We start from the raw sequence: 22,500 nt of genomic DNA on the forward strand, positions 1-22,500 counted from the left end.
AACATCATTGATGCCAGGACTGCCTGACTGGCCCCCGTACCAGTGGCACGTAAAAAGCACCCACTACACTCTCAAGTAGTTGATGCTAGGAAGGGCATCAAACTGTAGAAATATTGCCAGATCAGATTGGAGACTAGTGCAGCCCACTGGCTTGCTGTGCCTCAGTCAAACCGTCCAACCCATGCCATCATGGAAAACAGACATTAAACGATGATGATGATATATATAAATACATACTTGCACAGATATATGCACACACACAAACACACACACACAAATGTAAATGATAAACTTCACTGCAGTTTCTGTCAATGATTTCCAAGTCCTTCATAAGTACAAGACTATGGATCTACAGCAGAAGACACTTAACCAAAGTTTGTACAGTGGGATCAAACCAGGAGCTTATAGAAGTTGCGTAGTCAACTCTTTAACCAAACAGCTCTGCTTGCATCTATTTAGTTTTACCAGTCTACATTCTGAGTTTATATGATTATACAACTTCACTTTCAAAATTTGAGTGCATGCTTTAATTTAGAAAAAAAAAAAATCAATGCAATTAACTTATCAATATTTTTACAACTCTAGCAGAAAGAGAGAGAAAATAACTAGTTAGAGCACGTAAATACAGAATCACGAGACATCAAGGCAATTGTGTGAAGTATCTTGTTTGTACCAGTTAAACCATCTCATAAATAAGTTTCCATGGAATTTATGTCTTTTTTTTTTCTTGCTTTTTTTTAAAAAAGAATTCATTGTATTTAAACATTTTGATTGCTTTTAAATTTAATAAAGCTTAGTTTAGACTAGCAATAAAACATTACATGCTTATACACACACACATGACTATATATAAATATATATGTATATATGTGTGCATATATATATATATATATATATATATATATATATATATATATACACACACACATATACCTACACATATGCACATGCACACACACACATATTAAATATATATTTATACATATATATATATGTATAATCATATCTTTGTCTATATCTATCTCTCATTCCCTCTCTCTCTCTCTCTTTCTCACACACACACACACACACACACAATATATATATATATTTCATCTTCATATTTGGTTTGTAAGATTCTTTATGTGAATTTGCGTGTTGAAGCATATTTTATCGTGTCTGTGAGAGTCATGCTGTTTTAGTGCCTTATTATTTAACACACTTTTTCTAAAATTTTCGTTGCTTCTTGCGATATTTGCCTCAATAGTTATTAAAAGTCAATGACTATTGATGAAAATGTTGCAAGACACAACAAAAATTTTAGGAAAAATAAATAAGTAAATGAATGGCAACTGAACCAGTGAGTGTGTTAAATAATAAGGCACTAAAACAGAATGACTCTACCCAGAAACAACAATACATATATATATATATATATATATATATATATATATATATATATAAAATGAAGGAAATGTTTATCATCATTATGAAGTGATGAGGAGTAGTGGGAGACTATATCTGGGCTGAATATTTTTTTATGAAAAAAGTTGAATCATGCATGAAAGAAACAAAAGTGAAATCATGTGTTGATGTAATTTGGCCATAACTGCCACTCACACAATTGTAACTAGTTGATGTTTCTTCTTAATCTTCTGCACCCAAGCCTCATGTGCATCTTACCTAGGCATGTTACGCTACATTCATATGAACTCCATGAATATTCTCTTCTGCGGTTATAACAACCTTGTCACTTTCAGCAGCAAAAGTACACAATCATTCCACGTATCAAGAAAACAAACATGAACAGTACACAGCTAGAATCCTCATGACCACTTTCTTCATTGAAGAGCTCACTTTGGAGAACACACATACTCAACCTAGCAAAGAATACATCTCAAAGACTATCCTCTCTTTCCAAGGCCCAAAAATACTTCAACAACATCTCAATAAATACTGTTAACCCTCTAAAATGTTCAGGCGAGATTTATGATAAGATATTGCCTGCACTTTTAGATTATGTATCTACTATATACCAAGACATTCTAGACAACATCATAAAAAGGTTACTGAACTGATTGACATAAGGATTCTCATAAATACTCTTCAGCTACTTGCCAACAGACATACTGTCTTCTCCTTCAAACTTCTCCACTGCTACTACACTGGCTTCTGTTTCTTTGAGCTGGCAAAACTTATGCCACCATCATGGAGGAACATGGCTTAGTGGTTATGGTATTGGACCTATGATCATAAGATTGTGGTTTTGATTCCTGGACTGAGCAATGCCCTGTGTTCTTGAGCAAAAACACTTCATTTCATATTCCTCCAGTCCACTCAACTGGCAGAAATGAGTAATCCTGTGATGGATTGGTGTCCTGTCTAGGTGCAGAATATATACATCACGAATCCGGGAAACCGGCCCTTTATCAGTTGACATAACTCGAGAAGGTAACTTTACTTTTACCTTTTTATGTCACCATCACTTACGCATGATAACTCACTCATTTCTCCTCTTCTCATCCCCCATTCAGTTTCTTTGCCTAAAAAACTGTAATAACCACAATGTCTGGTCATTTTAAGGGATTATATTAAAAAAATTTTTCATTCTCTTTCTCTTCAATCCTAGAATCAAACAGACATGATAGATTATTATTATTATTATTATTATTATTATTTACTTTTAATTTGCATGCTTGTTTGTTCACTTGCCAAGACACACTCAGCGTCCTAGGGCGAGTGAAGGATAAGAGATGTTACAGTATGACAGAAAGCTTGGGGAGGGGAAGTGGCAGGGGCAGTAGTGAAATATCTTCATGAAATACAACACAGACATTTAAATTAATAGGGTTTTTCTAAGGATGAGGGCAGTACTTGTCAGCATAATCTTTTGGATTTCCTGGGATGTTGTCTAGATGTTTTTGACATCCCTTTCAAATCATACATAGGGCAACCACCATAACAGGAACAGCTCTTGCTTTAAGATGCCACATCTTTTGTATTTCAATTTCCATGTCCTTATATTTACTATTATTTTTGTCGTTGTTCTTGTTGTTCATGTTTTTGTTCCAACCTATCAGCCAATTGTTCAAATGCTTTTTGCTGTGCTATTGATTTCACCTTCTTTGCAACCACAGTTGTCACACTTCCATCATGTTCTTCAATCTGGGTATTATGCATAAACTCACTAGCAAATTTTTTGCTCTCCTTCATGATAGAATGAAGCCTCTTGCATCTCTCATGGCTTTTAACAAGTTTTCAAAAAATGTTTCCAAAAGTCATGGGAGCTGTGCTGTTTTCTGACATTGTAGGTTTGTCAATGTGTATTAGACATATATATCTCAAAAAGGTGCTCAAGGTGGTTGTTGGTACGATGGTTAATAATTTTTTGGGTGTTTACCAAGTGCATTGCCAGACGTTGGAGCTTCAATGTATCTATGCCCAGCAAGGCGTTCTTAGTATGGTAGATGCCTGATGGAGGGTATTCACTTGGTTGCATGTCTCTGAACAGTTTCCAGGAGGTCGATGTCCTGAGTAAGATAGGGGTTCCAGACTGGTGATTCAAATTCCAACTGGAGAGTGCTTGGCAACGGTCTTTCTGAGTGATACCAAGACATCCTCGGCCTTCTGGACAATTTTAGAGATGTGCTTTGTCCAGCGCAAATCACTGCTGATGGTAATGCCCAGGTCACGTTCACAAGAAGACTTCTTGATATTAGTGTTATGGAGAGAATGTGTGAATGCTGAGATTTTTTCTCTCAAAATGCATGGTGGTACACTACATTCGTCCACAGCCAGCTTCAGTTGCCAGTCCGTGTTGCCATTGTTGCATTGTGTCCAGAAAAGATCTAGTGTTCAGGATCTGTCCTTTTTATCTCAAGGTACAGCTTGATGTCACCTGCATAGTTCAGCACTGTGGCATTCTTTAAGTTGATATATATGTCATTAATTTATGTTTAATTTTTGGAATTTCAATCTGGGCAATTTCAATTTGGGCAATTTCAATATATTATGTCATATATTTGGAGATTCTTGCGTCTCCCTCTGTGTTAATGCATATTTTTTCAGTGCATTTTCATAGTCTCTCATATGTTTATACCTTTGTAATTTGAGTATTTTTCTTTCATATTCAGTACAATTTTCATAAGTAAATGATAGTTAATTTATCATTTTTTTTAACTGTGTGACTATCACTGATTAAATGGCAGTACATTATTAATTTGAAAGTACTACACCAACAAGATGCCAGAATCGTTTCACACTAAATCTGTAAGTGACAATATTTCAAATGATTTGTTGAGTCACAAGATTCTCAATATTCTAATAAATAAATCCACATTGCTTTGTCTCAACAAGAATTGAATAAACAATAGCAGTAGCTTTCTCATATAATAAGCATTTACTTTCATATATATTACAGCCTCCACAGTTATTATGTTTTGCTATTGGGGAAAAAAATTACTGTGCTTGATTAAATTTGTCTGACAAGTTCTGCAACTACTTTATAACTGTGCCATTAGAAGTTGGAAAGGAATGTAGCTATTAAAACAGTTGTTTCAATAAACAATTCCATCTAGGCTAAACTAGTAAAATATGGGTAAAACAACAATAAAGATATCTATCAGGATATAATTGTTTTCTAATTCCATTATTTGTTTCATTCTTTTAGCAGAAATCAACTATAGTTGTTTATATTCATATCTCCCACATGCACACACACACATACACAAAAGTTAAACATTTCAAGTCCACAAAACCCTGGCAACAGACAGAATAGCATAGTAACAAACTCACTTGAAAGCAATCATGATTCAGATTTTGTTTTTTGTACATATATATTGCATCTACACAATCTTACTCTAAGCCATCTTGCAGCAGAATTTGAAATTAGAATAGTTATAAATAGCATTAACTTAGAGAGCAACTTGCAGCTGTGGACAGTGAAGGATTAATTCATTGACAGCAGGATATGCAGTTAGTATAACTCTATATATGGTTGACATAATGAATCCTATCAACAGCTGTGAACATGAAAGGTTAAGCTAAAGTTCAATATGAAAATCTGTAAAACAAAAATAAGTTTACGACTCCCTTGTTAACAGTTAATGGTGTTCAGTTCATATTCTCAAAAATGGTGATGTTTTCATTTTCTTTTCTTTTTTGCCATTTTATGGAATTTTACAGGAGTTTGTAATCTATTATAATACATGTTTCTAATGCAAACTAACAGCTGTATAGCCTGGCATTTAAAAATATCCTCCAATTATAAACTGATCTTGGTTCATGCCATCTTAACTTCAATTAAAAAAGTGTGAACTTATGTGTGAGAAAGAATATTAGCAAATATGTTAGATAGAAAGAAGATAAGCTCCCAATGAAAGAGTGTGTAGAAAAAAGTGAAGCAAAGCTCACCACATACAAGTAGGGAGATCAATAGTGAATATGGGAGTATATACAAATAGCAAAGGATTTAGATAAAATTAATAAAGGAAAGGATGGGAAAGAAGCAATGATGTTGAATGGGAAATATTTCAAGCAATGAAATCATAAGTTTAGCTGAAAGATTAAGGACTATAGAGAGAGGGGGGAGAAAGGGGGAGAGAGGGGGAGAGAGAGAAAGAGAGAGAGACAGGTTGGAGCAGCGGAGAGGAGAGAGAAAAAAAATGAAACCTTGCAATTTAACTGTACCAGAAACCCCAAACCCTGTTTAAATGAAAAAAATTAGTAGAAATCCAGTAAAATGACAAATGTTGAATGTGAAGAGGAAACTATAGCTAAATTAGTGTATCAATGTATGTAGTAACATGTTGCAAAAAGGATGCAAATGATTTATAATAGAACAGAGAAAATACACTGGACAGTCAGTTATAAATTTGGTCTCCAATTAGATGGAAATGCATTTCACCATCAACCAGAAGTTGTTATTGAAAAATGACATGGTAAGATGCTGAAAGTTGTCTTACTGCAAACTTATTATATAGAGACATAGAGAGCAGTCATAATTGGGAAGGAAAATGTATTACATCAAATGATACATTCTCCAGTATCATGATTACAGAGTTAAAGCAAAACAGGAGAGCAAGAGAATGGAAAATATCTTGATCTAGCAATACTGCTGGAAAATTCTGTGACACATATTACTAATATTCTACATTTATATCCCATGCTTTCATGTATAGTATTGTCTTTTATTGGAACAGTTATTTTTATTATATGGGTAACATTCCTCACCCACTGTCCCATGAATTATGAAGTCAATGAAGTTTTTTTGTTTTTTGTCAGGCAGGTATACTGAAGCAAGCAATTTAACTTCCAGAGCCAGTGTTCTTCTTACATATAATGAAGCACAATGTGTGTCCTGTTGGTCATGGTGGTAGAGAGAAACTAAAACAATAAAAGGGGTGGGAATGAGTGACAGTCAGAGATTCTAAAAGCTGGAGAGCTGTAGTGAGAAGTTTTACTCTGAAGCTGTAGTACAAATTTTTATCATAGATAATATTTACTTTAATAATTTAACACACATGCACGTGTAGATATATATTTATGAAATTAAATATTAGCCACTTTTCTTGTCAAAATATCATTCATGTTACATTTATATGTATAGTCTTCCTTACATTTTTCTTCCTTTCATTTTAGTCCATTTTTCCATGCTTGCTTTTCCTGACAATAACCCTCACTTATACAATAATGGATTCACACACACACACACACACACACACACACACACACACACACACACACACACACACATGCACACACACACATACTTAAGATGAACAAAGTTCTTTTTTAATCTAAAATATACTCTCCTTCATTTTCTACAATGCTCTTCCATCTCTCTGGTAGACTTACAAGGTCCCTCATCCAAAATTCACTTGTCCGCCCGTGATGAAGAATACTCCTCCAGTACTCTTCTGACCTCGTCTACAGAATTCATATTTTGTCCATCCAAATGATTTTGAAGACTGCAGAAAAAATGATAATCAGATGGGGCAATGTCCAGGAAATATGGTGGATGGATATCGTTTCCCATTGAAACTGCTCCAGCCTTTTGAATGTCATCCTCACTGTATGTGGTTGAGTATTATCCTGACAGAAGAACACCTTTTGTCTTGAAACTAAAGATGGTCATTTTTCTTCTAGCACTGACTTAAGCCACTCAAGCTGCTCACAGTATATCTCCTTTGTTATCGTTTGGTTTGGGTTTAAAAGTTCTACGTGGACTAAACCTTTCATATCTCATCAATCAGATAACAACACCTTGCGTGAGTGAAGACCTTCTTTAACCTGGGGTGTCAGAGTTTCTCTTTTCCCTACCCACTGTCTTCAGTATTTTATTTTTTATAGAGAATCTGTTTCTCATCACCAGTCACTATTCGATCCAAAAAAGGTTCATTCATGAAATGTGACAGCAAAGAAGATCACACATTCACTCTCTGCATGAGATTAGAACTGGAAAGTTCGGTAAGAACCCACTGACCCAGTTTGCTGACTTTTCTGATGGCATGCAGGTGTCAATGAATGGATGAATAACCAAATCCAGGTTTTCTACTATTTTCTCAACAGTTTCGATTTTGTTCCACCAGGGTGTGCTCATCCTCATCGAGCTCTACAGATCTTCCAGGATGAGGCTTGTCTTCTAGGCTGTAGTTTCCAGCTCAATAGTAGTTCCAGAAATTTTGAGCTTCTGTTGCTTGTCACTCCAGAACTTGAAGCATTATTGCACAATGAAACAAGCATTTCTAATCTCTAATCCTTTCCAATTAATGTAATGAGGTAGAATAGATAATGTCAATACAAAATTTACAGAAGTATAGAAGGAATAATTAACCACATTGTCACTAGCTGCTCTAGCCAAGAAAGAATATACCTCCACGCATAAGAGAGTTGAAGTTTGCTAACTCTGGAAGTTTCACATAGCATTATGAAATACCAATAGAAAATAAGAGGTAAAAGAAAATATCAGAAAAAGGTCCCAGAGAATGACAAGGCAACCATACTCTGTGATATACCAAAAAACACTGGTTAGGAGATCAAGACTTATCAATTAGTTTAGTAATGACACTTCATTTGCCACTTAGGTGGGTGCTAGGCATAACAACTACTTCAAAGGAGTGGGAGGTACAACTAAAGGCAAAAAGAAAAAAAAAAGATTAAGAACCACAAATCTAAAACTTTTTATCAACAGTGATCAACAATTGAAATGGCTTTTAGCAATAATAAAACAATTTAGTGATGACATGGAATCTGGCTTTTATAAATATTTTGAAAACCCACAATGTACAGCTCAATACTACAATAATTAAAACGTTAGATCTGAAGAAAGCTACAAATATTTGGATGTGTGTGGAAGGATGGCACTTTGTTCTCACAAATGCATGAAAAATACAGAGAACAATGCTAGTAGTTAGAGCTACCTTAAAAAGCAAAGTTAATATGACAAATAGGCGTAGGAGTGGCTGTGTGGTAAGTAGCTTGCTTACCAACCACATGGTTCCGGGTTCAGTCCCACAGCATGGCACCTTGGGCAAGTGTCTTCTACTATAGCCTCAGGTCGACCAAAGCCTTGTGAGTGGATTTGGTAGATGGAAACTGAAAGAAGCCTGTCGTATAAATGTATGTATATATATATATATATGTATGTTTCTGCATCTGTTTGCGTGTCTGTGTTTGTCCCCCCAACATCGCTTGACAACCGATGCTGGTGTGTTTATGTCCCCGTAACTTAGCGGTTCGGCAAAAGGGACCGATAGAATAAGTACTAGGCTTCCAAAGAATAAGTCCTGGGGTCGATTTGCTCGACTAAAGGTGGTGCTCCAGCATGGCCACAGTCAAATGACTGAAACAAGTAAAAGAGTAAAGAGTAAATAGGGTTGATATCATCAATACCCTGGCTGTATCTGTTATGATCAGCAGCTTTAATATAAAATAATCCATCAATGAGATAAATGAAATCAATGTAAAGCTGCACAAGTTTCTCACAGTGCAGTCATACATCACCCAAAGGTAGATATAGACAGAATTTACATTCCATGAAAGGAAGGAAGATGTGAACTGATGCAGTCACAACTATATTTAAAGATAGCAACCAACTAATTATAAGATATTTAAACATGTAAGAAAGCATGAAAATACCAAGAAACTAAATTGTAAAGGAATTAAAGATCACCAAAACTGGGTGCAACTTGATGAAACACAATCCTATGTGAAAGCAAATCAAATAAAAGGGAAGCCAGATCCAATGGAATCTTAGAGCTGTGTAATAAATGAAAGAATAAAGTATTCCATAGTAAATACTCTACTAAAGTCAGCAATCTTGATATTGATAGAAATATGAGACATTGATGGCTGTCTGCAACTGAACTTAAATCAGATACAGAAAGCTTCATTATAGCTGCTCAGGGTCAGTACATACTCACTGGAAATTAGCCAGCCAAGATTCTTAAAAGTAGTACTGATCATTCATGACAATTTTGTGGTACACTCTTGGACACAATTAACCATCTCTGAGTTTACCTCAAATGAGTATGTCAAACATGATGATATGCTGGGTTAATATTTGCACTGGATCATACTAATTCTGGATAATGACTCACAATTCCTTGATTCACAAGATTGATTAAAACAAAATGTGATAAAAATCATAAAATATAGCTTTAATTTTACCTTGTAATTTATGCTAGCTATCTTAGGCTTTGCTATCATATTAAATGCTTGTAAGAGAAAACAAACATATCGTGTATTGTCAGTTAATTAAGCTCTAATTGATATAATATGAAAATGTCAATTTATATAGTTTGACATTTTCTCTATTCCACCACACCAAGGTTTAGGTTTTATACTTAGAACGTTTTTTTTTTCTCTAGCTATTATTCAAAGTTATAAATTTCACTGTTAATGCCAAAATAGACTTGTTTTATCAGCAAACAATGATTGAAGTAAATTCTATTGGTTACTACTTTCATTCTTTCATATATTTTACAGACAGATAATCTTTATGATTTGCTGAGTCAGACAATGAAATATGACATTTCTAAACTTCACAAAACATATGATTTCCATTGTCATCTGGGTTGTTTTTACTCTCTGTTCAGATCAGCAACATTAAGCCACAGAAGTTGAATACTGTCTCAGTATCAAAGAAAATGCAAGGAAAATATCTTCTGCTAAAAATTTATCTACACATTCACTTTTTCTCTTTGTCAGTTACATATATCATCCAGGGTTTCTTATGCTTTACCAAAGACAAACAATGAGATGACAAAATAAAATATTGACCATAATTCTGAACCAGTCAGATTTATATTATATCCTGTGGCTTGGACTGGTCAGTGGGTCATGCCTTAACATTTGATCTACAACATCTTTGTCAGCAATCTGATCAATCAATGCTGACAAGGTTATCTAAAGCAAGGCAACACAAAACAAGAAATATTTTGAGGTCATGAAATCATAAAAGTAATACAAACCATCATATCCTGTAGTGGCATAATTTTGTTTGTCCTTTACATTGTATTACAGCAAATCACTGCAATTTATTTGTGAATATCGATGCAATATTTTCTCATATCAAATATATTAATTTATTATTTTGTGCAATAAATGCCATTCATTAATTTGATATTTATCTGTTTTCTATGGTGTCTAAAACCTGTATCAGTTTAATACAAAGAATATCATAAATTCTTCTAATCTTTTACTATTATTACTTGTTAGACTGTAGCCATGCTGGGCATCTCCTACAAAGATTTATTTGGTTATATTTTATATTTCTACTTCAGTCTGCTAATTATTTATTTTATCACTGTTTGTTGAATTGTTAAAGTACAAGACAAAGAGTAGCAACAAAAATGACAGAAATTTTTAGACTGGTTTACATACAAACACACATGTGTATGCACACACACACACACACACACACACACACACACACACATATACCCATACACAATGGGCTTCCATGGGTTTCCTGTCAACAGATAATTTTCTGACTAAAACAATACTCATAACAATTTGCAAAAGTTTACATACCAAGATGTAAAGCCTTCAATATTGTTGCAGTCCAGACATATTGGTTATTAAATAGAGAATCATTGGTCTCTTCTCAAATATGTGTATAATTACTCGAGTTAAAGGCATGATGTACTAAATATCATACTTAAAAAATTTCTAATTGAAATTTTTCTTTCTTGTCTAGAAAAAGAAAAACAAAACCAATGAGCAACTCACACCAAAAAGATAATTTCAAGTAATAGAGAATTAATTCCACAAGTTAATTCAAATGTTTAGGGAAAGGGCAGCTTGATCTTTGTTTACATGCAAGGGGGACAAATATGGACATCAGCTGAGTATAGTCAACCTATATAAAAGGGAGTTATCAATAATTTTAGGTTAGATGGCTTAATGGCATCAATTTAGATTATTAATTTGAAGGGTGATATACTGAATGTCACTTATCTAAATTACACAATATCTTATCCCCGACAGAACCAAGCCATGGCTCATAGAACCAATAGTGAAACTTATTACCTAACTAAAAAGGGACAGTAATATGCTGAGTTAGTGTATCATTCCAAACTTTTCTAGTATTAATATATTCAAGTAGAAGTCATGGAATTAAATATAAGAAAATCAATATATATATTTCTGATTTATTTCTAATATATCAAAACATTATGCTTTAATTCTTTTTTATTCTTAATGTTCACTTCTTATTAAATTAATGTAAAACTTCTTGAAAATCTAGATATATTTATTACTTGTATTAGACATTTTACTTGTATTAAGTATTAGATATTTCTGGATACTCTTCAAAAAAGAAGCATGTAATGTGCTAAGGCTAAGATACATGTCACCATTAGTGAAAGTCTAGCATTTGGGTCAGTTACCCAGTCCTTAACCACTCAACTGTCAAGACATTTCTAAAATGATTGATAAAAAGAGAATGTCTTTTCCAGTAATGTATTCCCTTGATAAAAAACAAAAAGTTATACAATTTCTCTGAAAGCTGCTATTCCAGGGAATTTTATGTTATGGTGTTCTCTGATTTGTTAATAAGAAGCTTTGGAAGTTGACTGTTTGCTTAGATTGGCATCTAAACTAACAATTTGTTCCTATCTGCTAAAAGGAGAATAAATGTTCTGGCAACATACACTTCATAGGATGAAGTAGGATAAAGACATTAATGTACTGTTGAGAATTCTGTCTGTTTAGAAATCCTGAAGGGTTGCTAGGCTAGAGCATCGGTCAATAAACAGAGCAAATAATTCTTTATTTGTAAATATGCAGCCCCTAGCAAATGCTTTGTAACATGTGCATAAATTATAGCAACATACACATGTATTCACAAACTCCAGTATTATTTAAGAATATCTTTGTTAAATATTTTATATTAAAGTACTTTTATCTATTAAATAATCTCTTTGCTAAACAACATACATTCAGGTGTATAGTATCTAGATGTATAGAAGTTTGCTTTACATTGAAAATTGTTGTGAATTTATATGAACAACTCACCAAGCTATTTTTCTACTAAAATCCTTAAAACATTTTGGAATGAATGTATTAATATCTGAATAATTGATAGCAAATTAAACTTTAGTTTCTTAAGTTAAATTCTACTTTATCAGATGAGTAGAAAGATTTTACAAAATATGGGAAATGATTATAATTTAAGATTGAAATCATTTTCTGTTCAGTGAAAATTTAAAATTTTGTCTCATACACCATGAACACAGAAATGCAATGCACACACACCGATGCTCATATATGCACACATATGTACACCCACTGCATGCATGCACTCACATACAAAATATATGCAAACACATACACTTATTCTTCTATAGTAAGTGAGAATAATTACTAGTTCTTTGCGCTTTGCGACTTTCTGATGGAACTGGAGACAATCTACCTTTCAGAGGTTCTTTATATCTAAATTCATCTGAAGATAATGATATATAAGACATGACTCTTAGGTATGGATCTGTGATAATTAGCATACTCAAGTATTAAAAAACAAAATAAATAAAATAGATATTTCACTCTATATGCAATGAGTACACTAATTTTGTTCACAACATATACAACTTAACACACACACACACATTTATGTAAGAAATTAAAATGACAAGGGAATAAGAAATTATGCCACGAACTTCATAAGCTTACAGTTGTTTCTACTATGAGACATAATGCACCCATGGTTGAATACTTGTGTATCACCTGATAGCTTGGAGGAGGACTTTACGGGGATGACTACCAGCTCACTATGGAAGGTTATAATGCATTTCAAATGGAACATTTCTGTAAAAGTATTCAAAGATTATTTAAGAACTACAATTTCTCACACACTTTCAAACCCAATGCCAAAATTCTTAATGTCTTAGATGTAACAGGTATTATCTACTGTCTCTAATGATCATCCAAATCTATTTCCAATGTGCTCTTAGAATCTATTGCTCCAACACTTCTTCCACAAAGTCTCTTTTCTCTGTTAACCTTCCTGTGATACTGCTACTTATGATAATTCTACGGAGCACATTGTTATAACTGTATGACAGAAAATATAGTATTGAAACTAAAAATATCAATGAGTGGCTGTGTGGTAAGTAGCTTGCTTAAGTAGCTTGCTTAAGTAGCTTGCTTACCAACCACATGGTTCCCGGTTCATTCCCACTGTGTGGCACCTTGAGTAAGTGTCTTCTACTGTAGCCTCGAGCCGACCAAAGCCTTGTGAGTGGATTTGGTAGACGGAAACTGAAAGAAGCCTGTCGTATATATATATATGTATATGTGTGTATATGTTTGTGTGTCTGTGTTTGTCCCCCCAACACCGCTTGACAGCCGACGGTGGTGTGTTTACATCCCTGTAACTTAGCGGTTCGGCAAAAGAGACCAATAGAATAAGTACTAGGCATCCAAAGAATAAGTTATGGGGTCGATTTGATTTGACTAAAGGCGGTGCTCCAGCATGGCCGCAGTCAAATGACTGAAAGAAGTAAAAGAGTAAAGAGTATGAGCTAATGAGGGTCATTACACCATCACTGTACCTACTAGAAATAGCAGCAAGTCTCCCTAAAATCATGGCTTACAATGTTAAGAAATGGAAGTACATATTAGAAATACCAAACCTGAATAAAAGATAAGGTGGCCATAGCTAGTCCACTTTTCATCAAAGGCTGACTATGGGCTAAGCAATAATGACAGCAACAAGGTATGCAAGTTTCAAAATTAGATACAGAGTTGCATTTCTTGAACTGGCAAAGGGGATACTGCGTAAGAAGAATATAAACAGTGTGCATATATAGCAAAGTGCAAATGTTTGAAAGTGCATTTGGGCATAAGATGTAGTGTGCAAGAGAGAAGACTGGTATGATCATTATATTCTAATGATGCCAAACCAAACAAAGAGCCATTTGTAGAAATAACAGCCAAATCTTCCTAAATGCAATGTGCTTGACAAAAAAAGAAAAAGAAAAAGAAAAAAGAAAAGAAGATTGGATGCTTATATTTTGGAATACCTTTAGCCATTTGTCTTCTCAAAAGGAGATAAATGAAGAACGCTTAATGAATATTGTTCTAGGGATTTAAGTATACTGATGATTGAGGATTTATTTAGCATAAACTAATTAGATATAATTGCTAAAAAGATATACATTAATATCTGGTGCGTGACACTTTGGGAAAGTGTCTTCTATAGCCTTAGGCTGACCAAAGCATTGTGAGTAGATTTGGTAGATGGAAACTGAAAGAAGCCTGTCGCATATGCATGTATATTTATGTGTGTGTCTCTTAGTGTTTGTCACCTACCATCACTTGACAACCAGTGTTGGTGTGTTTACATCCCTGTAACATAGTGGTTCAACAAAAGCAAATGATAGAGTAAGGCTTAAAAAATGAAAAATACTGGGGGTGATTCATTTGACTGAAATTCTTCAAGGTGGTGCCCCAGCATGGTTGTAGTCTCATGACTGAAACAAGTAAAAGATAATATCCTTTAATGGATTTTTTTGAACTGCTAAGATTATCTCACAAACATAATTATTGAGGGTTTTGAAATTGGTAGTTTTTAATTAAATAGTTTGTCATTCAATGTCACAGACACCTTCTACAAATCTATTGTTTATAAATTAGTATAAGGCAAATAAAAGTAATTAAATCATAGCAAGATTCAAACATTTAACTGTAACCAATCAAGCTAATTATCAATTAAAATGTGTGATCAGGAATACTTCAAATTTTTAATAAGTCAAAAGATTGACAGAATTCAGAACAGTGTCTGCAATACTATGTAAACTTGAAACCCCTTAGCTAATTATTTAAGTAGTCATTCACAGCATTGAATAATCTTGGATGAAAATTCAGGCTAAGACATCAGACACAAATTAGTTTAAGTAGTTACCCACTGCAGTGAATAATCTTGAATGAAAATTCAGGCCGGAACATCAGACACAAATTATGTACAAAAAATATTGTTCTTTATTAATTGATGTGGTGTAATACTACTGACTGAATATTTGACCATATTCTAAAACAGTGTGTTCAAAATCAAAACAACAGTTGTATTATCAGATTATAAAGTGGAAGCAGGACCATAGTTTATATGAAGAACATTATGATTATTAATTAGTTTCTCTTGATCAACACCTCCATACACATATTCTAATTCATACGCCCCAGTACTTTATCACATTTAGAAACTCTCCTTGCTCATATTTCCCCCCATATGACATCACCCTATAATAGTTTAAGCTGAACATCAACTTCATATACCTCACTATTCTATGAGTTGTTGCAAATACTATGGCTACTTTCCAGCCTCCTTGAATTCAATATTGAAACAGAATAGCTGGTGGAGACTGGTATAATAAAAATTTTAGCTTGCTGTTAGCTTGTAAGGAAAATCTTATGTGAATTATTTCTAAGAGGTTATAAAATAAGTTGGATAAATGAGAAGCCAGTCTCATTGTGATAGTTGCCATATTATCAAGTTGTTAAGAAGAGTAGGTATAAAGAAAAGGGATCTAGCGAAGAGTTTATAACTTTTGTACAGTACTAATATTTAGAATTCATTTCCCCAAAGGATCTCCTGGTAAAAAGGGCAATAAAGTGTCAAGTGGGTGAAAGATTTCTGCAGAGGATGAATAGAACAAATACCAAAGTGTTTGGAAATATTTTTTAGTGTATAAGAAAGAAGTTTGAATGTAAAGAGAATGCGACAAGGTGGGTTGTAGAAATAAAAGAAAAAAGACAATAGAAACAAAGGAAACAAAAAAAAAACAAAGAAAAAAAGGACAAGGGAAACAAAAATGATAAATCTCAAGATATTTCATTTTCCTTCGATTGATGAAAGAAAAACTATTATAGAAATAAACACATACATAATATGTAATGTATAATACAATTAATTCATATTCTCACACATCAGAATGTTGCCACAATCTTTGATCCCAAGCCAAACACATTGCTGTATTTGGCTCAAACTGTGTTGTTCAAATCTCACTACTATTCTTTCCTTAACAGATTGTGGTTAGTGTTGTAATAAAAAAGATGTATAAGGTTATAAAACTCCTTCACTGTAGTTCCTAAACAGAGGCAAGATTGCAAAACTATTTGTCTTCCTTCTTATTTCTAATTTTAGATGCAGTGTATTCTCTCATTTCTGTCATGATGTTATCTCATACCAGAATAGTACTATCATATCGGTATTTGTTTCTGAGATATATTGAGACACATATCTCTCATAAAATAATAAACATTACAAAATAATATTGTTGTTAGCTGGGAGATATGAATGTAAACCCGAAAAAAGTATTTGGGTTTATCACAGTTGAACTGTGTTGTTGAACACTTTGTGTTATTAAAATATGTAAGTTTAGAGAAAGAACATATGATTTAACTATCAATTTCTTATACTTCTTTTCAAAGCTCATTTGATGTTGTCAGTAAGGTGAGGGTTGGCAATGAGCATAGTGAAGAATTCCGAGTAGGGGTCCACCAAGGACCAGTCCTCAGCCCCCACTTATTCATCATAGTCCTCTCAGCAATAACAGAGGAATTCAAGACAGGATGTCCCTAGGAGCTTCTCTATGCTGATGACCTTGCTCTAATTGCTGAGTCACTATCAGAACTAGAAAAGTTTCAGGTGTGGAAGCAAGGTCTAGAATTGAAGGGCCTTAGAGTCAATCTAGCAAAAACCAATGTCTAACTAAGTAGGAAGGTAGACAAATCACTAATCCCTTCAGGTAGATGGCCCTACTTGAGTTGTAGAAAAGGCATAGGTAGAAAGTCCATAAGATGTACCTGGTGTAATCTATAGACACATAAGAGGTGCAGCAATATCAAAGGAAGGCTAACTGGGAAGATAGTTTTTGTGTGTGACAGATGCTCAGGATCAATAAACACTGAAAATGTGCAGAAAAGAGCTTCCATCACATGCCAGTGGGAAAAACTAGAAGTAGTTGATAACTTCTGTTACCTAGGTGACCAAGTCAGTAGCAGGGATGGATGCTCTGAGAGTGTAGCAGCTAAAATAAGAATAGCCTGGGCAAAGTTCAGAGAGCTCCTACCTCTGCTGGTGACAAAGGGCCTCTCACTCAGAGTAAAAGGTAGACTGTATGACGTATGTGTGCGAACAGCCATGCTACATGGCAGTGAAACATGGGCCGTGACTACTGAGGACATGTGTAAGCTTGCAAGGAATGAAGCCAGTAAAGTCTGCTGGATGTGTAATGTCAGTGTGCATACATGAAAGAGTGCAAGCACCCTGAGAGAAAAGTTGGACATAAGAAGCATCAGATGTGGTGTGCAAGAGAGAAAACTGTGCTGGTATCACCGTGTGTTGCATATGGATAAGGAAAACTGTGTGAAAAAGTGTCACAACCTAACAGTGGAGGGAACCTATGGAAGAGGTAGACCCTGGAAGATCTGGGATGAAGTAGTGAATCACGACCCTCAAATGTTAGGCCTCATGGAGGCAATGACAAGTGACTGAGACCTTTGGAGATATGCTGTGCCTGAGAAGACCCAGAAAGCCAAGTGAGACCGTAACCATGGCTTATGCCAGTGCAGCATAACCGACCCATTTAAGAGTTCCCTTCAATCATTGGGCAATAAACTGTTCTTGTGAAGACCTGTTGAGTCAAGTGAAGTCATTGTCATGGCTGATGACAGTACCACCTGATTGGCACCCATGCCGGTGGTATGTAAAATGCATCATTTGAGCATGGTTGATGCCAGTGCCAGCTGACTGCTCCCATGCCAGTGGCACATAAAAAGCACCCACTACACTCTTGGAGTGGTTGGCATTAGGAAGGGCATCCAGCTGTAGAAACTTTGCCAGATCAGATTGAAGCCTGGTGCAGCCTCCTGGCTTGCCAGCCCTCAGTCAAACCGTCCAACCCATGCCAGCATGGAAAGTGGACGTTAAACGATGATGATGTTCAGTGAGAATGATTCAAACAAGCATAGCAATAAAGTTTACCTGGTTCTGAAAAAAATGATGTATGACAATGTCATTCTTAACAATAGACCAATACCTTGACCTAAAATGCACTGTCCTGCTTGCGGGATATGTACACACACACATGCATGCATACGTACATGCACACATATATGTACATGGATATATACATGCATATGCACATACATTATTTACATTGTTCTATTATAACAATATAGGGATGAATTCCATAGTTATCTTTGTTTATCTCATATCTACAATAGTATTCCAACCATTTTTGTCCATTTATTTTCTATATTTTATCATTAGGTTTTTTTCTCTCTGTTCTAGAAAAATTCCATCACTGTCTAGAAAAATAATTCTTCATGTCAGTGTGTGTGTGTGTCTATGTATGTGTGTGTAAGTATTTATGCTTCACGGCCACAAATGTAGATACATATATTATTATTTCCTGTCTTGCTAGATCAGATAATGAAATCAATTCAATAATTGTTAGCTGAAGATTGATGGAAAGATGGAAAGATAAGCCAAAACAGAAAAACAAAAGTAAATAGTAAACCAAAAATCCATAAATAAATGTGATAATGATGGAGAAAGGCAAAGATTAATATGTGTATGTCAATGGTATATTGCAGTTTCTATGTGTTGTAAAGATATTTCAGGCATTTGATAGGTGCATAATATATCTAATTTAGTAACAGACAATTCTGAGATCAAATACTGACTGAATGAATGTCTACTCATAATTTTCTATAAGTATTTAACTTTTGGTAGTGGGGTAATACTGGTAATCCCTACTGATTCCCTACCTTTCCCCATCTTCTGCTCTCTCTCTCTCTCTCTCTCTCCTTCTCTTTCTATCAGTCTATCTTGTCAATTTAATATGGGTGATAAAATGTAAAACGTCACCCTTTCAAAGCCTAGCCAGGCTCATGGGCCCGGTTTCCATGGCATATGTTTTATATAGTTTTTTCTGTTTGTTAACTTATTTATCTCTATTTCTTATATTTCATCATGAGTATGTGCATGTTTCGCTTTTGTGTGTGTATTATACTGTTTGTATCTGTGTCTTTCTTTTTGTTTTTCTCTCAGTCTCTAGTCGTCACGTGTGGTACGGTGGTGGGTGTCATTGTTCCATTCATGTATTCTGTCGAGGCTTGGTCTATCTATTACTATGTGTGTGACCTCCATAATCTGTCCTATGCAATGATAATACCTTAACCACCAAGTTATTAACTGAGCCTCTATGTTCTACTTGAGCATGTTGGTAGAGCTCTTTGATCTCCCACTAATGTTTACCTATTCACTCCCCTATACTATGTGCTGTCTCCCAAGTGTAAGTCATTGTCTTGTTTCTGCACTATCTCTCAGTACACCATAAGCTATAGACTACATTCCTAATCTTACAGTTAACCCATTGGTCCATACTACATACTATTCAATTGTTTTCTTTACATGGAGACCTACCAAAGAAATAAGTTCTATAGATCAGTGATTTCATGGGGATTCCAGGCCTTTCTGTTACTTTAATCCATAGATTCATCTTATCTAATGCTTTAATCCATGAATCGATAGATTAAAGTAGCAGAAAATCAGCAAACCCCATGAAATCAATAATCTGTAGAACTTATCCCTTCGACAGGTCTCCATGTTGTTGCTGTTGCTGTTAGTGAGCATCAGTACTCTTTAAAAAGAGCCAGATCTACCAGCGAATTGCTCTACCATCTGTACAAGTGGTCTATTGTATTTTACAATTGAGAATTTTGACAATAGTAATGTTGTATGCATGAAAATGTGGCCCAAAAGAGGAGTTGCTCTGCAGTTATTCAATCTGTTTGAAATAACCATATTTCCTTAAATACTGTCTTACTATTTTAAATATCTACCTTAGTAATTGTTATCTTTATTATCCATAATTTTGTATTTAGTACCTAATTTTCTATGAGCGAAATGGTTCTGTTGTGTCTGAGGAGAGTCATTTTCTTATTGTGCCTTGAAATTTAACACACTCACCGTTAAAATTTCCACTTATTTCTTATTTTTATTTTCCTAAAATTTTTGTTGCGTCTTGCAAACTTATCAATAGTCTTGACTCAAAGTGAAATGGATATTGTAGCAGAAATGTATGCAAACATAAAAATTCTTATGTTTCTTTTCTCTAATAAAAACTGTTACACATTACAGATACCAAAGAGTACAACATTATTTGGAAAACCAGATCTTCTACGTGGTTCAGAGCCTTCTAATTCAATGTCAACCTTAAATGAGATTTCCGAGTTTTCTGAGACAGCCAGATACAACGTGAGTATTCCAATTATTCTGTTTTCTTATACTTACCAAATTGATCTTAGATTGCTTTATGTTTTTATATTCAGAATAAATGGCATGGCTGTGTGGTAAGAAGCCTGCTCCCTAACCACATGGTAACAGGTTTAGTCCCACTGCATGGCATAATAGGCAAATGTCTTCTACTATAGCCTTGGGCTGACCAAAGTCTTGTGAGAGGATTTGATAAACAGAAAGTGAAAGAAGCCCACCATATATATATATATATATATATATATATATATATATATATATAGTAAAATAAAGATTCCTATAGAATCAGGTACTTGAAAAGATATTTACCAGGTAGGGTTCAATAAACCTGTGGTTCCAGCCTATGGCTGGTAAGTATCAAATACGATATTCCGGTTGTGCACTCAGAGAAAACCAACCCTATGAGTATTTAGGACCTAGGGGCTGGTTCAAAGCTCGTGTTACATCGAATTGTATGTAGTTGATATACTCTAGGGTGTCTGATAAGTCGTAAATCCCCTTGGTGTATTATAATCAAATGAATAATAACATACAATGGATAATTGTCTGCTCATTGCAGCTGTTTCTTATACATCTATTTAATAGAAGAATGAGAACATTACTCCATTACAAAGAACCATAATAATCATGGTAAGCATGCAGCCATGTGGGTTATGCTGAGGGTGGGGGTAGAGGTGGGGTGTGTGGGTAAGCACAGGATGGGGGTAGAGGTGGAGTTGGGAGAGGGAGAGGGTGTAAGGGATGGGATGGTGTGGGATGGGAAGGATCGGGAAGGTGGGGTAGGAATGTGTAGGGGTGGGGTGGGCTTATGAGGGTGGGTTGGGCTTATGAGGGTGGGTTGACGATGAAGGGGAAGGGGAAGATGGGTATGAGAGAAGAGAGAAAGAGAGTAGGATGACAAGAAGTAGGAGTCGGAGCAAGAGAGGAGAGGTGGGTGGGAGGAAGTAGGAGGGATGGGGAGAGAGGCAAAGAGAGGAGGTTAGATGAAGAGGAGAGGAAAGTTGAGCCCAAGTGGTGCAAAAGAGTGAAGAGAGAAGATTAATCCCTGTTCACAGCACAAACGGGAGTCCGGATGGCCTCTGTGCAAGGACAATCTGAACACGAACAGGTGTTGCAAAAAGTGACCGGTAGAGCGGAAATGGTGTGAGACCAGGGTGTCATTGCAGAGGCGGATGTCTCAGAAGTGTTCCGTGAACCGGTCAGCCAAGCGGCGTCCTGTTTGTCTAATGTACAGAGAGCAGGAGATGCAATAGATGATATTGGTAGAAGTGTAAGTGAAGGAGTTGGTGATGTGATAGAGTTGATGATGGGTGCTGGTGAGGAGGATGGTGTTAGAGAGGCTAAGTTCAGGACATCACCAATGAGGCAAAAATATGTAAACGCACAAGAAAAGTACAGGACAAAATACCACCCTCTATGATCCTCTGTTTTTCCCTTTCTCCTCCTTTCACTCACTGCTATTTTTCGCTCATTCCCACTCCTCCTCACTCTCTTTGTTTCTTTCATGCATCCTCTCTCTTGTCCCCCTTCCACTCTGCCTGTTGATAACATGTGACTATAGCCCTTTTTTCTTGTCTGTCTTTTCTGGATGCGGTGTCCGACTAGCTGGACATCATTTCCCTCTTCTCTTGCCTCTCGACATTTATTTCTTATTTACTGTTTTCTTCTCTTCTGTTTATTCTAAATCCTTTCAAGATTTCTTCTGGGTGTTACCTATTACAGTTCATCATGTCCTG

The 22,500-nt window shown here is 35.2% G+C and overlaps 1 protein-coding gene across 1 annotated transcript in view; it reads left to right on the forward strand.

Annotated features, from left to right (window-relative positions):
• Nucleotides 1-22,500, forward strand: part of LOC106868455 (atrial natriuretic peptide receptor 1) — an 880,915-nt gene that overhangs the window by 650,155 nt on the left and 208,260 nt on the right. Inside the window, exon 5 of the mRNA XM_089349012.1 lies at nt 20,630-20,746. Coding sequence (XP_089205138.1) covers nt 20,630-20,746 — 117 coding nt within the window. The remainder of the gene's footprint in view (nt 1-20,629; nt 20,747-22,500) is intronic.

This window comes from Octopus bimaculoides, chromosome 3 (genome assembly GCF_046866305.1).
Source record: "Octopus bimaculoides isolate indiv1 chromosome 3, ASM4686630v1, whole genome shotgun sequence".
NCBI classification, from domain to species: domain Eukaryota; kingdom Metazoa; phylum Mollusca; class Cephalopoda; order Octopoda; family Octopodidae; genus Octopus; species Octopus bimaculoides.